Below are 15,602 nucleotides of genomic sequence, written 5' to 3'. Positions count from 1 at the left end.
CAGTGTACAATTCTTTATTAAATCACTCATGTTTTTATCAGGTGTGCATTTTGAGATGCTACCTACATTCGAATTCCAACTCTAATTGGGCTGCCTTCTCCATTAGAGTCATCCATGACCTAGTGTGCACCTGAATCATTTCTCTTCAGTAGTGGGTATAATTAGTAATTTGTTTCATTTTAATTTTGTGTTTCCCTCATTACACAATGGAAGAGAGAACTTAGGGTGCAAGAAGGTGGAGGAATACAGAGACAACAAAAGCTCTATCACTGATTCCTTATCTTTTGTTTTGTATTATGTAAATAATATCATCTTAGATATTAGAAAATGCAGAAAAATAGACGAAAATAATTAATTTTAACTATCCGAAATCTCCCCTCTATCAAGTGCTGCATTTTGGTAAATAGGTTTTCTGATTTTACCTTTTGTTATGTGTATACTAAGGATATCAGTTTGTCTTAAGTTGATTACATTACACATTTTTTTTCTATAATCCAGGGATTTCTTTCTAACCTACTATGTATACCTTAAAGTGCTGTTTAATTCAAGCAATATAAATTACTATTTTAATGTAAAAAATAATTACATGATTAAAAAAATTGAAAATAATTGCATGGTTATTTCATGCAATTATTAATTTACATGAAATTTAACTTGCATTACTTTAATTTTACTTTTATGCAAATTTAAGATAGTTCTTTACTATTTGATGTTAGGTTATTTCCAGTGTTCCCTATACCCACAATGAACATAATAACATGTGTCCATCAGGTCTTCTTTCATGACCCTGAGTGTAGATATATAATTTTTTTCCTTATGTCCAATGCCCTTGTTGTCAAGGTGCTGCTGTTGTTACTATTATGAGATTTGTTGTTACTGATTGACTTGCCCTGGGAATGGGCATCCTAATGCAGGGAGAATTGATCACAATGATAAGTCAATCAGAGGCAAGCCCCATGACCCACATGACCCACGAGAACCTGACTGTACAGGCCAAACCACAAGGAGAACTGCTAGTCCGTGGAGGTAGCTAACCTGTCTCCATAAACTGGTCCCTAGGGCTCCCATGACCCATCTTCATCTTCATACTGCCTCTTACAGATCAGTAGCCTCCCCTCCAACTCAAAGTGCTCTCCTGACACCCAGAAATGGTGCCGGCCACTGGGGAGACAGGAGGTAAGAGAAAAGTTCCCCTGATACCTGATTTTTCCTTTGGTATTCTTCTCTGGCTGTCCTGCCACTATTCTAACAGGATAGCATTAAGGAGGAAAAACCTTCCCTCTATTTGTCTGAGTTCTTGGCTTAGATCTGTTTATTAAAGATTAACAAGAAAAAAACAATGACAAGCAAAAGTTTATTAACACATATACCTCATACATACATAGAAAATAGCCCCAAAAGTGAGTAACTCTGAGGTGGGCTAAGCCACCAGCTTAAATACCATCTTCAGCAATAAGGCAGAAGGAAGAAAAGTGTCTGGAGGCCAGGTAGAGGAGGTTATCTGGAAAATCAGAATAAATAGGGGTGATGTTTGTTACGCAGATTTAAATCAGTTTCTCTCCTGGTGATAGTCTCTTGAAATTTAGAATCATCCTTCTCTTCCTGGCACACAGGGGCAGACACCCTTAGAAATGGAGATTTAATTAATAAATTCACATTTCCCTTATAAAAGGACAAGTTCCATTCTGTTTTTAGAGCTTCCTCTATGTATGCTGTTTCTCAAAATAATTAGCTTAATTCTGTGCTGAAGAAATATATTTTGGGGTGGCTGATTCTGCTATTCTTCAAAATGTCATTTATCCAGGACATTTCCACATTAGGGAAGTTCATGAAATTCTTGCAATGACTGTCTTACTAGCCCCTTTTCAACACACTGCCTTCAGGAAAAGGGACTTTCTAACTTGGGTCTTTAAATTGCCACATGTACTGGAGTGAAATCAATGATTACTGACTGGAGCCATGCCTTACTTTCAGTGCTATTAAGGGTGACTTATTTTCATCCCTACTTATATCTTATTTTGAGTTGATGAATGAAATCAAGTTGATAAAATGAGTTGATGGGATATTTAAAATGTTTTTTTTAATCCTCATCTCAATTAAGAGCACAACAGTACTGCTATTGCCCACTGCCTCTGTACTCTGCATAGCTCTGGGAGAAATACTTTTTCCCCTGGATTATTACCTTAAATACATATGTATATATATGTATGCTTCCTACCACCCCAAAACAACAAAAAAGAAGAAAAATCACTGTTTAAATCTTCTCCATTTCTTCCATTAGATTATTTATACCATGTCTTTGTTTAGTTTTTTTTTTTCCCCACATCTACCCAATTATGTTCTTTGTTGAGGCTCAGCATTAAAGCTGAGATGATTCTCATTATTAAAGGGTGAATCTGCATTCCTTTTCGTAATAGTGCCTGTTTTTGGTATGTGCTTCTAAGTAGAAACCAAGATTGAAGGTGGTGCCGAAAGAAGCTTCCAAAGAGGATGGTTTCCACAGTGGCCCCAAGGAAGTGATGGTGTTGAAAGCCATGCAACCATTTACGTATGATGTCAGAGATGGCGAGAGAAAGATGTTTCATGCCACAGTGGCTACTGAGAACCAGTTCTTCCAAGTGAAGGTTTTTCATGTCGCCCTGAAGGAGAAGTTCATCCCAAAGAAAATCATTGCCATATCAGATTATTATGGCCGCAATGGGTTCCTGGAGTTGTACAGTGCCTCATCTGTGTCTGAGGTTAACACTGACCGAAAGATGGAGATCTCTAAAAGCTTGATTCAAAAGGCAAACGCAACTCCTAAAATCAGTGATCTTTACTTGCAAACTCTAGGAACATTTGTGAGTGGGGTGTATCTGGTGCATAAAGTAAGTCCACCATCGTTTTGCAATATTTCTTCTGCAACCCCAGAATGTGAAAGTCTTAGCCACCAAGTGAATTTGGTTAACTTCATGAACACAGGGACTCAAAGTCCCACAGACAGGGGATAGTTGGGTGGAGTCTTCATACTTCAGAATATAGGATAGATGGTCTCTTAACATTGTTCTTCCCAGGGTAACACCATGCAAGTTCTTTAGAAAGTGGTTCACCTGAAATTATGACATTTTAATCAGCTGTGCTGGTCCAGTCACAGCCACCCTGGTCCAACACAGTGCAGAATGTATATTTATTTATTTATTTATTTATTTATTTATTTTTGTCTTTTTGCCATTTCTTGGGCCACTCCTGCGGCATATGGAAGTTCTCAGGCTAGGGGTAGAATCGGAGCTGAAGCCGCTGGCCTACACCAGGGCCACAGCAACGCTGGATCCGAGCCGCGTCTGCAACCTACACCACAGCTCACGGCAACGCCGGATCGTTAACCCACTGAGCAAGGGCAGGGATCGAACCTGCAACCTCATGGTTCCTAGTCGGATTCGTTAACCACTGTGCCACGACGGGAACTCCCAGAATGTATATTTATATCTATCTATCTATCTATCTGTCGTCTATCATCTATCATCTATCTATACATATCTACATATATACAAATGTATATATGTAGGATTACATATATGCATACACACACACACCTATAGAGAGAGAGAAGAGAGCTCTCCTTATGATTTTGAGTTCTGCCCCATCTGTTTCAGGGACAGTTTAACTTAATTGTGAATAAGGAATTGCCCTTGTAAGCTTGAATTCCAGTTATGACAACCAGAGTAAGAAATCAGTCACCTACTCTGCCCTAAAATCCAGCTCTTATCAACAGCTAAGGTTTAGATCATCTCATTCATCAAAAAATTATTGAGCAGGAGTTCCCGTTGTGGTTCAGTGGTAACAAACCTGACTAGTGTCCATGAGGATGCAGGTTCAGTCCCTGGCCTCGTTCCGTGGGTTAAGGATACAGCATTGCCTTGAGCTGTGGTATAGGTTGCAGACTCGGCTTAGATCTGGTGTTGCTGTGGCTGTGGCATAAGCCAGCAGCAGTAGCTCAGATTCAGCCCCTAGCCTGGGAACTTCCATATACCTCAGGTGTGCCCCTCCCCAAAAAAGGAAAAAAGTATCGTTACATATTCCATTATATATGCCTTCTAGGGTAGTCTTTACTTATTCCCCTGTTGTTTTCTGTATACTCTGTTTAAGTGGCTATGCACAGGGGTTCCTACTGTGGCTCAGCAGGTTAAGGACCAGACATAGTGTCTGTGAGGATGTGGGTTCGATCCCTGGCCTTGCTCAGTGTGCTAAGGCTCCAGAGTTGCCCCAAGCTACAATGCGGCTCATATCCAGTGTTGCTGTGGCTGTGGTATAGGCTGGCAGCTGCAGCTCTGATTTGACCCCTAGCCCAAGAACTTCCATATGCCCCATGTGAGGCTCTAAAAAGAAAAACAAAAAGGTGACTATGTGCACATGGATTTGTTGAATTAATGAGTAAAGTAAGTGATATAAAAATTAGAACAATGTTACTAGATGATGTAGATTGAAGATTTGTAAAGATTAGGAAAGAAATGAATAAATAGAGAAAATAGAATAAAGACTTACATATTGAAATAATAATCTGCTTAGTGAGGACTTGCCACAATCTTTTTGAAGCTCATAATAAGACATGAATGGCCTTTCTTCTCTGTTCTCAGGAAGAGCCAAAGAAACTTTTAAAGGTTATCAGACCATGCTGTGTCCAAATTTCTTAAGAAATTTCAGCTCTTCTGAGATAGAAGGAGGAAAAATTAGGAGAGTAATCAATTTTTCTGGAAGAACCCAGTACAGACCTAAAGGAAGGAAAGATAGAGGATTTAAATGAAAGGATAAATCAAACAAGATATCTTACACTATTTGGTACCTGTAATTCTGGACCTCCAGCTCATATTAACCTGTCTGAGATAAAATCAGATATTTTTCAAAGTTGTGGAAATTCCTTATCCACTTCTCAGAAGATAGGTGCTAATTTTTTTCTTTTGCAGAAATTGGTGTGTAATGAATGCCTATATTATGAAATACAAGATAAAACAGGAGTGATGGAAGTCCTGGTTTACGGAAGACTGACCAGTGTCTACTGTGAAGAAGGTGATAAACTTAGACTCACTTGCTTTGAATTGGCATTAAGTGGAGAGAAGAGGCAGCTGAGATCTGTAATTCACAGTTTCATCAAGGTGAGAACTTCTGGGGGTCATCATTGTTCCAGAGTGGAAGTCTTTAAGAAAACTAGACTGCTGCTATTACACATAGAGTTTAGCATACAAAAAAAAACTAATCCTTGCCCTTCAGTGGGTATAAACTTTGTTTTCATTGTTCTTTTTTTTAAATATATTTTAATTCAAATTTTATATTGACATTTACAATGTTGTGCTATTTTCAAGTGTATAGCAAAGTGATTCAGGTATATACACACATACTCTTTTTCAAATCCCTTTCCATTATAGATTATTATAAGATATTGAATACAGTTCCCTGTGCTATGCAGTAGGTCCTTGTCATTTATTTAGTTTATATATACTAAGATGTATATGTTAATCCCAACCTTCCAATTTCTGCCTCCCCCACACACACTATCCCCTTTGGTAACCATAAATTTTTTTTCTATGTCTGTGAGTCTATTTCTGTTTTGAAAATAAGTTCATTTGTATCATTTTTTAGATTCCACATGTGTTATCATATGATATTTGTCTTTCTCTGTCTTACTTCACTTAATATGATAATCTTGAGGGCCATCCATTTTTCTGAAATGGCATTATTTCATTCTTTTTATGTCTGAGTAATTTCCTGTATATATCCATACATATATATATATTCATTCATGTGTCAATGGACATTAAGGTTGCTTCCATGTTTTGGCTATTGTTCATAATTAGTATTATATACATTGGGGTGCATGTATCTTTTCAAATTAGAATTTTCTCCAGATATATGCTTAGGAGTGGGATTACTGGATCATCTGGTAACTCCATTTTTAGTTTTTTAAGGATCCTCCATGCTGTTCTCCACAGGGCTCTACCAATTTACATTCCCATTAACAGTGTAGGAGGGTTTCTTTTTCTCTACACCCTATCCAGCATTTGTTATTTGTAGACTTTTTAATGAAGGCCATTCTGACTGATGTAAGGTGATTTGCGTATAATAACTGTAATAATAATAATTAATGATATTGAGTATCTTTTCATGTGCCGATGGGCCATCTATATGTATTCTTTGGATTACTGTCTATTTAGGTCCTCTACCCATTTTTTGATTGGGTTCTTTGGTTTTTTGATATTCATCTGTATGAGCTGTTTGTATATTTTGAAAATTAATCCCTTGTTAGTAGCATCATTTGCAAATATTTTCTCCCAGTCCATAGGTCATCTTTTCATTTGGTTTATGGCTTCCTTTGCTATGCAAAACCTTTTAAGTTTAATTAGGTCCTATTTGTTTATTTTTGTGTTTATTTCCATTTCTCTAGGAGACTGATTCAAAAAAGTATTGCTGTGATTTAGGTCAAAGAGTGTTCTGCCTGTTTTCCTCCAGGACTTTTACAGTATCCAGTCTTACATTTAAGTCCTTAATCCATTCTGAGTTTACTTTTGTGTGTGGTGATAAAGAATGTTCTAATTTCATTCTTTTCCATGTAGCTATCCAGTTGTCCCAGCATCACATATTGAGGAGACTGTCTGTGCTCTATTGTATATTCTTGCCTCCTTTGTTGAAAATTAATTGACCATAAGTGTGTGGGTTTATTTCTGAGTCTTCTATCCTGTTCCATTGTCCTATATGCGTTTTGTTGTTGTTTTTGTTTGTTTGTTTGTTGGTGGCTTGCACCATACAGTTTTGATTACTGTAGCTTTGCAGTATAGTCTGAAGTAAGGGAGCATGATTTTTCTGGCTTTGTTCTTCTTAAGATAGTTTTAGCTATTTGGGGTCTTTTGTATACCCATACACATTTTAAGACTTTTTTGTTCTAGTTCTGTGAAAAATGCCATTGGTAATTGGATAGGGATTGCATTGACTCTGTAGATTGTCTTGGGTAGTATGGTCATTTTTAACAATATCTTTCCTTTCAACCCAAGAACATGGTATATCTTTCCATCAACTTGTGTTTTCTTTAATGTTTTTAATCAACATCTTAAAGATTTCATTTAAGGATATTTTTAATCATATTGAAGAGAGAAGCTTCAGAGAGGCTAAAAAGGATATGATATCTAAGCTAAATATTATAGAATTGGTCCAATTTTCAAAGCATGTAAATTATTTAGTAAATTTGGGCTTCATTAAGGCAGATTTCTTTCAAACACTGACTCTGTGATTTGCTAGCCGACCATAAGTTAAATACTAGGAACCTCTGAGTCATAGTCTATAGAGTAGAATAAATAGCTTTTATCTCAGAAGATAGTTAACAGAGCTCATTCTAGACCTAAATGATCAATGATGCCCCTAAGCATTTCAGAACACAAAATTACCTGCCTTTAGTGAGATTCACACACTGGTCTACAACAGAGTTGGTTGGTTCTATGTGGCAAATTCCATGGGGTTTGTCACACTTACATACACACATCCATGGGGGATGTTTGGAACACTAAGAAAGGCTAACACAGGCATACCTTGTTTTAATGTACTTCACTGTGTTGTGGTTCACGGATACTATGAATTTTTTTTTTAATAAATTGAGGGTTTATAGCAATCCTGTGTAGAACAAGCCTGTTGGCTCCATTTTTCCAAAACACTTGTCACTATGAGTCTCTGTATCATGTTTTGGCAATTCTCATAATGTTTCAAGCTTTTTCATTAGTATTATATTTGTCGTGGTGATCTGTGATCAGTGATCTTTGATGTTACTGTTGAAATCGTTTGGGGATACCATGTACAGCACACCCATGTAAAATTTCTTTGATGAATGCTATGTGTGTTCTGACTGCTCCAATGACAGGTCATTTCCCCATCTCTTTCCCTCTCCTTGGACCTCCTTTTTCCCTGAGACAGAACAATATTGAAATTAGGCCAATTAATAATCTTACAGAGGCCTCTGAGTGTTCAGGTGAAAGGAAGGTCACATATCTCTCACGTTAAATCGAAAACTGGAAATAATTAAGCTTAGTGAGGAAGGCAAAAAAGAGGCCAAAAGCTTGGCCTCTCACACCAAACAGACAAGTTGCAAATGCAAAGAAAAAGTTTTTACTCTTACATGAATACATGAACAATAAGAAAGCAAAACAGCCTTCTTGCTGAAAAAGTTTTAGTGGTTTAGATAGAAGGTCAAACCACCCACAACATTCCTAGGTCAAGGCCTTAATACTCTTCGATTAGATGAAACCTGAGAGGTATGAGGAAGCATCAGAAGGAAAGTTTGAAGTTAGCAGAGGTTGGATCATAAGCTGTAAGGGAAGGCCATCTTCATACCATCAAAGTACAAGGTGAAAGAGCATGTGCTAATGTAGAAGCTTCATCTAAGTTGTGAAGAAGATCTAGCCAAGGTAATTGCTAAAGGTGACTACACTCAACAACAGATTTTCAAAGAAGATGAAACAGCTTTACATTGGAGGAAGATGCCATCTAGAACCTTTATAGCTAGAGAGGAGAAGTTAATGCCTGGCTTCAAAGCTTCAAAGGACAGGCTGACTCTCCTCTTGTTAGGAGTTAATGCAGCTGGTGACTGAATAAGTTGAAGCTGATACTCACTTACCATTCTGAAAATCCTTAGGGTCTTTAGGACTTGTGCTAAAACTATCCTGCCTCTGCACCCCCCCCTTTCTTTTTTGGCTTTTTAGGGCCACACCTATGGCATATGGAGGTTCCCAGGCCAGGGGGTCAAATCAAAGTTACAGCTGCCAGCCACAGCCACAGCCACAGCAATGCCAGATCCAAGCTGCATCTGTGACCTACACCACAGCTACGGCAACACTGGATCCTTAACTCAGTGAGCAAGGCCAGGGATCAAACTCACAACCTCATGGTTCCTAGTCAGATTCGTTTCCACTGCACCATGATGGGAACTTCCTGCCTCTGCCCTTTTAAATGGCGCAATAAATGAGGATGAAAGCACATCTGTTGACAACACAGTTTACTGAATATTTTAAGCCCACTGTTGAAACCTACCATTCAGCGGGGGGGAAAAGATTCACTTTAAAATATTACTGCTCATTGACAATGCACCTGGTCACTTGAGAGCTCTGATGGAGATGTACAAAGAGATTCATGTTGTTTTCACACCTATTAGAACAATATGCATTCTGCAGCCCACGGACCAAGGAGTAATTTTAACCTTCAAATCTTTTTATTTAAGAAATACATTTCACAAGGCTGTAGCTTCTGTTGTTATGATTCTTCTAATGGCTCTGGGCAAAATCAAATAAAAACCTCCAGGATTCGCCATTCTAAATGTCATTAAGAATATTCCTAATTCCTGAGAAGAGGCAAAAATGCCAACATGAACAAGACTCTGAAGAAAATTGATTCCAACCTCATGGGTGATTTTGAGGGCTTCATAACTTCAGTGGAGGAAGTAACTGCAGATGTGCTGGAAGTAGCTAAAGAACTAGAGTCAGAAGTGGGTCCTGAAGATGTGACTGAATTGCTGCAATCTTATGATAAAACCTTAACAAATGAGGATTTGTTTCTTATAGATGAGCAGAGAAAGTGGCTTCTAGTGATAGAATCTACTCCTGGTGAAGATGCTGTTGAATACTGTCGAAATGACAATAAAGGATTTAGAATATGACACAAACTTAGTTGGTAGGGTTTAAGAGGACTGACTCTAATTTGGAAGAAGTTCTACTGTGGGTAAAATGCTATTGTCAGTGAGGAAAAAAATTTCTCCTACCTTTCTAGGTTCTTCTGACAGGTTTAAGAATTGACTTGACATGAGACAGATTAACAGGAGAAAAATCAAACAAAAATTTAATAACATGTATACATCAGAGAGACCCAGAAAAAGTGAGTAAATCATCAGTCAGGCTGAAACCCTCATCTTAAATGCCATCTTCAGTTAATGGTAAAAGAGGATGTTGGAGGTAGTTGTTTGGAACTTCCAAGAGGAAGGAGGCAATTCACATGGAGATTGAAAAGCAAAGAGTTGGTAAACAAATGTTTCTGGGTCCTGCAGAGAGAGTGGGACACAGAGTGGACTCTGATCTCTCTCTGGGTCCTGCCTAGTTTTCCCCAACCACTTCTAGCCCCTATTCTTTGCAGATACCTCTGATGAAAACTTTATTCTGGGAACAAGCCCTTTATCTAAATTCTTTAGGCATCAAATGGGGAGGTAAAAAGAAAGACTTCCAGAATCTTCTGTTTCTTAAAAATAATCTGTCTAAATTAATTTTTATGCCAAAAAGACACATTTTGGGGTGGCAAGCTTTGCTCCCCTACACTATCAAATAGCAGTGCCTACTACAGAGAGATTTTCCATGAAAGGAAGAGTCAATCTATCCGGCAAACTTCATCATTGTCTGGTTTTAAGAAATTGCCACCACCAGCCCAAACTTCAGCGATCATCACCTTGATCAGTCAGCAGCCATCAATATCCAGGCAAGACCTTCCACCAGAAAAAAGACTACAGCTCACTGAAGATTCAGATGGTGGTTAGCATGTTTTAGCAATAAAGTGTTTTTTGATGAAGGCATGTGCATTAATGCCATTGCTCACTTAATAGACTACAGTATCATATAAATGTAACTTTTGTATTATCTGGGAAAGCAAAAAAAAAAAAAGTGTCATTTTATTGCAATATTCACTTTATTGCAGTGACCTGGAAGAAAAGCCACAATATCTCTGAGGTATGCCTGCACTGGAATGCAAACAGTTCAAACACAGAGGCTGACATATCCAGGCCCTCAGAATTGCACATGCTCTTAGATCTCCCCAGTTATCAAGCTCTCAGCTAGAAACCCCAACCTTCCTTCACAGCATTGCATCAAGAATACCTTTTTCCCCTTCATTCCGAAACTGAAACATCTAACTCAAACCCAGCCTAAAGCCAGAATAGGACTTGAACCCACAGTTTTTTTAATTAAAATCACTTGCCTGGAGTTCCTGTTGTGGCTCAGTGGTTAATGAATCTGACTAGAAACCATGAGGTTGCAGGTTCAATCCCTGGCCTTGCTCAGTGGGTCGGGGACCCGGTGTTGCTGTGAGCTGTGGTATAGGTTGCAGACATGACTCAGATCCCCGCATTACTGTGGCTGTGGTGTAGGCCGGTGGCTATAGCTCGAATTCGACCCCTAGCCTGGGAACCTCCAAGAAATGGCAAAAAGACAAAAAAAAAAACAAAAAAACAAAAAAATCACTCGTCTGATGTATGGACTTACTGAGGCTGAGGTTCTTTGTGCCTCAATGCAGGGTGAGTTCAGCAAAAGACAAAGTGATAGGCGAGAAATTTATTTATTAAGATAGGATGCTTGTGAGGGATGCGGGCAGGCAGGAGAGGAGGCTTTGGCCCGAGAGCAACATTTTTATAATCTGAGGAAAGTAGAGACAGGGAAAAGCCTGACTTCTTCCTCATTCTTCTAGTAGACCTCAGGCTTACATCATTACTGCCTCCTTGGTATCCAGTAAGACAGTATCTGACCCTATGAGGTCAAACTAGGACTGTCATGGTGCTAATTCAAATCAGTTGGATGGTGGTAACATCCAAGCTAAAATATGTTGAATTATTTCAGGTTTCCTTATAATGAGGGTCTCCTACTTTGGAATGTCATCTTTCCCTTAAATTCCTGTCCTTGGTCCTAAGGATCATTATCTTGCTGAACTTGAACACAGGTCTCATTTTCTCTTTCACTTAATGACCTGAGGCATATCTCATGATTTTACTTAACGGTTTTATAGTTAAGCAAGACTGCCTTGTTCTACAATGTTCTGATAGATTTCGTGACCCATTATTAACTTACCGTGGATTCCCAAACTTCCCTAGCTTTCCCTCTCTATGGTTCCCTACTGGGAGTTCTACACCTACCTGTGTAACCATCCTACTCCATCCCTGTCACTTCCACCTTTCTTCCCAGTGAGAACTTTCCTTTCAGCTCTTGGCATTGAGTCCACCTGCTCCTTCTTCTCTCTTGTTCAACAACTCCTCCATGTACTCACGCTGAGTATGAGTTCATATCTCATTTCAAGGTCCCAACCAAGAATGAGGGGTTCTGGCGGGTGACTCAAAAGAGAGGAATTCATTAAAGGAGAAAGATGAGAGTGAGCGAAAAGTGTTTTTGATGGGAAGAGAAAAAGGGATGCAGCCCACTGCGGGGTGACACGGTGTGAGTAAAGGGAGAAATGTATAATCAGGGTCATCTCATGATTCATCTTTATCTCTTTCTTCTTCAAGGTCATCAAGGCCAGGTAAAGCAGGAAACCACAACTCCATCCTGATTCATATATGGAAGCCTCACTAGAGCTACTCTTCTAAAAACCTGGATGTCATTAATATTGATGTTTGCGGAGCTAAGATCTAAGTACAAGAAAAAATATACATACACATATGGTTGAAATAGAGCAATATATATATATACTCTTAATTTTTACGAATGGATGTTGAGATTATTTCATTTTCATTTTTATATTTTTCTGTACCATTTCGATGCAATAGTTTGCATCTACGAATTTTGTAATTTGGAAAAAACAATAAATGTTATGTTTGTTTGTTTTTTTCTAAAGACCTGCTTCCGGAGTTCCCGTCGCGGCGCAGTGGTTAACAAATCCGACTAGGAACCATGAGGTTGCGGGTTCGGTCCCTGCCCTTGCTCAGTGGGTTAACGATCCGACATTGCCATGAGCTGTGGTGTAGGTCGCAGAAGCAGCTCAGCTCGGATCCCATGTTGCTGTGGCTCTGGCATAGGCTGGTGGCTACAGCTCCGATTCAACCCCTAGCCTGGAAAACTCCATATGCCTCGGGAGCGGCCCAAGAAATGGCAAAAAGACAAAAAAAATAAAAATAATAAATAAAATAAAGACCTGCTTCCCTAGGAGTCTACTACATTGGTTTTTTTTGTTTGTTTGTTTGTTTGTTTTTTGGGGTTTGTTTTGTTTTGTTTTGTTTTTGTTGTTTTTGTTTTTGTTTTTGTTTTTGTTTTTTTGCTTAAAATCGAATTGTCTGTGGCCTGCAAATCATATAGAGACACCTAGACCCAAAGCAATATCTGGATTTATACTTCGGGTACAATCTTTAAAGGATATAACTCTGGTCAAGAATGAACAGGTTCTAGGGAGTTCCCACTGTGGTAACAAACCCGACTAGCATCCATGAGGATGTGGGTTCTATCCCTGGCCTCACTCAGTGGGTTTAAGGATCCAGAGTTGACGTGAACTGTGGTGTAGGTCACAGATTCGGCTCGGATCCGTTGCTGTGGCTGTGGTGTAGGCTGGCAACTGTAGCTCTGATTTTACCCCTAGCCTGGGAACTTCCTTGTGCCATGGTTGCAGCCCTAAAAAGAGAGAAAAAAAAAAAATGAACAGGTTGAACAGGTTGTCGCCTGCTCAAAGAAACCCAGGAGGGAGGCAGACAGCCGAAATTTAGTCTGTGCTTCAAAAGCTCTGTCTTAGAGTGGAGTTGCTTTAGTCCAAAACAAAGATAATCTGTTCAGAATTAGTCTCCTGGAGGGACCATAATTGGGTAATTAGTCTCCCAAATAAGGCAGCTTCTGGTGATTTGCATGAAGTCACTAGTACCTGCTGGCAGCAATTCTAATGCCGCCTGATGTGACTTAACTGGCTCCACTCATTTACTCAAGTGTCAACAACTCAGTAGTGCTCTAGCTATATTTCCGAGTCCTCACATCCTTCATATGTGGATCCTATGAGGAAGTTGCCCCAGGCAAAAGCTTGCATTAGGAAAACACTGAAGAAATGACAAGGACAGTGACTGGAGGATGCGCTTACAAGGATTGAGGCCCCTCCCCTTGCCCATCCCACCTTAATATGAGGAGACACTTCTGGTGTCACATGTTCTCCATGGCATCATTTCTGGGAGCTGCAGAGGCAACAGCACTCATTTCAGCTTGACTTCCTTTTTTTACGAGCTTTGTTCCTTTTTCCATTTATATTTCTTATGAACTGATTAAAAATAAATAAATACATATTAACCCAGAAAAGATGAACGTGGGCAGCTGAGAAAATGCAAACATCATTTCCTCTCAGGAATAAAATTATCTTGAGTCAAAACCTGCCCTGGGATTACACACACACACACACACAAACACACACCTGCAGCTGCATTAGAATATTATAGCAGTAGCTAAATACTTTTCTCTGGTATAGGTAGAGGAATATAATGATGCATAAAGACATTTTGCCTCTGACAATGATGGGCTTGCTTATTACGAGCAAATCCTGTCATAAAACAAGTACTAAAGGTGGGAAATATGTATTTATAAAAACATTATTCAATCATTGTACAACTACTAATGTAATAAATTCATTGAGTAATAAAAAAAAATGTTACCCAAAAAAATACTGTTCAATGGAGTTCACATTGTGGTGCAGTGGAAACGAATCTGACTAGGAACCATGACGTTTTGGGTTTGATCCATGGCCTCGCTCAGTGGATTAAGGATCCAGCATTGCCCTGAGCTGTGGTATAGATCGTAGACGCAGCTCAGATCGGGTGTTGCTGTGGCTGTGGCTTAAGCCGGAAGCTATAGCTTCGATTTGACCCTCAGGCTGGGAACCTCTATATGCTGCAAGTGTGGCTCCCCCCCAAAAAAGCACACACACACAAAAATACTGTTCAAGGAGTTCCCTCGTGGCTCAGGAGGATAAGGAACCAACATTATCACTGCTGTGACTGTAGTTACAGCTGTGGCATGGGTTTGATCCTCACCCCAGGAACTTCTGCATTCAGTGGGCACAGATGCAGCCAAAAAAAAAAAAAAAAGTCATAAGCAAGAAAAATGAAAGCAATAAAGCAGATCCACATATGACAAGTTTATGGAATTAGTAGACATGCATTTTAAAATAACTAAGATTGTTATGCTAAGGAAAGTAAAGGAAATGACACACAAAACAGTGGGAAAAAATAGATCATTTAAAAATAGAATTACCATCTGCAAAAGAAGAACCAGATGTATATGATGGAGATGAAAAATGCCATATCTGGAGTTCCCATTGTGGCTCAGCAAGTTAAGAATCCAACACAGTCTCCATGAGGATGTAGATTCAATCTCTGGCCTCCATCAGTGGGTTAAGTATACAGTGTTGCTGCAAGCTGCAGCATAGGTCGCAGAGTGGCTTGGATCTGGTGTTGCTGTGGCAATGGCATAGGCCTTAGGTTCAGCTCTGATTCGACCCCAAGCCCAGGAACCTCCATATGTTGCAGATACAGCTGCAAAAAAACTTTTTTTAAAAAATTAAAAATTAAAAAACCTCTTAAAATGGCAAATATTTTTAAGAAAATAAGATTTTTTTTAAAACTTGGGGATTACGTTGAATTCTTACACCACTTAAGAAAATCAGTGGGGCATTACTTACTAAAATTCAAAATATACTTACCTTATCATCCAGTAATTCCATTCATAAGTGTACAGCCAAGAGAAAGATTCACATACGTACATTGTTTTTCATATATCTTTATATATGTATATGATAGCATACATATGTATATATATATATAAATGAAAAGACATGCCTAAAGTCCATAATATTTATAATGGACATAAATGTTCATAGCAGCACTA

General features: G+C 38.9%; 1 protein-coding gene and 1 pseudogene across 1 annotated transcript in view; both read left to right on the top strand.

Moving 5' to 3' along the window:
- LOC100156073 (myeloid cell nuclear differentiation antigen-like protein) overlaps positions 1 to 12,904 on the top strand; it is a 58,367-nt gene extending 45,463 nt beyond the window's left edge. Inside the window, exons 13-16 of the mRNA XM_021090813.1 lie at positions 1,102 to 1,176; positions 2,448 to 2,867; positions 4,941 to 5,129; positions 12,260 to 12,904. Coding sequence (XP_020946472.1) covers positions 1,102 to 1,176; positions 2,448 to 2,867; positions 4,941 to 5,129; positions 12,260 to 12,277 — 702 coding nt within the window. The 3' untranslated portion in view covers positions 12,278 to 12,904. The remainder of the gene's footprint in view (positions 1 to 1,101; positions 1,177 to 2,447; positions 2,868 to 4,940; positions 5,130 to 12,259) is intronic.
- On the top strand, positions 6,947 to 10,652 carry LOC110260314 (annotated as a pseudogene).

The sequence above is a fragment of the Sus scrofa genome, chromosome 4, assembly GCF_000003025.6.
Source record: "Sus scrofa isolate TJ Tabasco breed Duroc chromosome 4, Sscrofa11.1, whole genome shotgun sequence".
NCBI classification, from domain to species: Eukaryota; Metazoa; Chordata; class Mammalia; order Artiodactyla; family Suidae; genus Sus; species Sus scrofa.
The sequence above is the reverse complement of the archived record's forward strand: the minus strand, read 5'-3'. Positions and strand labels throughout refer to the sequence as shown.